This window comes from Fukomys damarensis, unplaced genomic scaffold, assembly GCF_012274545.1.
Source record: "Fukomys damarensis isolate Sample0158 unplaced genomic scaffold, DMR_v1.0_HiC HiC_scaffold_23, whole genome shotgun sequence".
NCBI classification, from domain to species: domain Eukaryota; kingdom Metazoa; phylum Chordata; class Mammalia; order Rodentia; family Bathyergidae; genus Fukomys; species Fukomys damarensis.
Window position 1 is genome coordinate 45,147,338 of NW_022900935.1, and position 361 is coordinate 45,147,698.

The following is a 361-nucleotide window of genomic DNA, read 5'->3' on the forward strand; positions in this document are numbered from 1 at the left end:
CGGCGGCCAGGCCACGGCGCGTCTCGCGGGGGCTCAGCAGGTTCCGGGGGAAGGAGAGGATCCTGGAGGAGGGGCAAGGTCAGGGCGCGTGGGCCGCGCCAGATCCCACCCCGGGCCGAGGCGCACCTGTAGGTGAGGTTGAAGTGGTCCCAGCGCAGCCTGCCGGGGGTCAGCGTGTAGCGGCGTTTTCGGGGCGCCAATGGGGACAGTGGGCTGGGGACCCGGCTGGGCGAGAGCCTGGGAGAATCCCAGCCCCGTATGTCGTCCTTCGCGGGAAGAAAGCGGCATCAGGAGCTTCGGGAACGGTCACCCGGCCTCGCGCGGTGCAGAGCTGGGCACGGAGGCTGGGGCGGAGGAGCAG

The 361-nt window shown here is 71.7% G+C and overlaps 1 protein-coding gene across 1 annotated transcript in view; it reads right to left on the reverse strand.

Moving 5' to 3' along the window:
* Window positions 1–287, reverse strand: part of Mmp23b (matrix metallopeptidase 23B) — a gene marked incomplete at its 5' end in the record, with an annotated part of 1,815 nt that extends 1,528 nt beyond the window's left edge. The window contains 2 exons of the mRNA XM_033767403.1: window positions 3–62; window positions 127–287. Of these exons, the coding sequence (XP_033623294.1) occupies window positions 3–62; window positions 127–287 (221 nt within the window). The remainder of the gene's footprint in view (window positions 1–2; window positions 63–126) is intronic.
* Window positions 288–361: the final 74 nt, after the last annotated feature.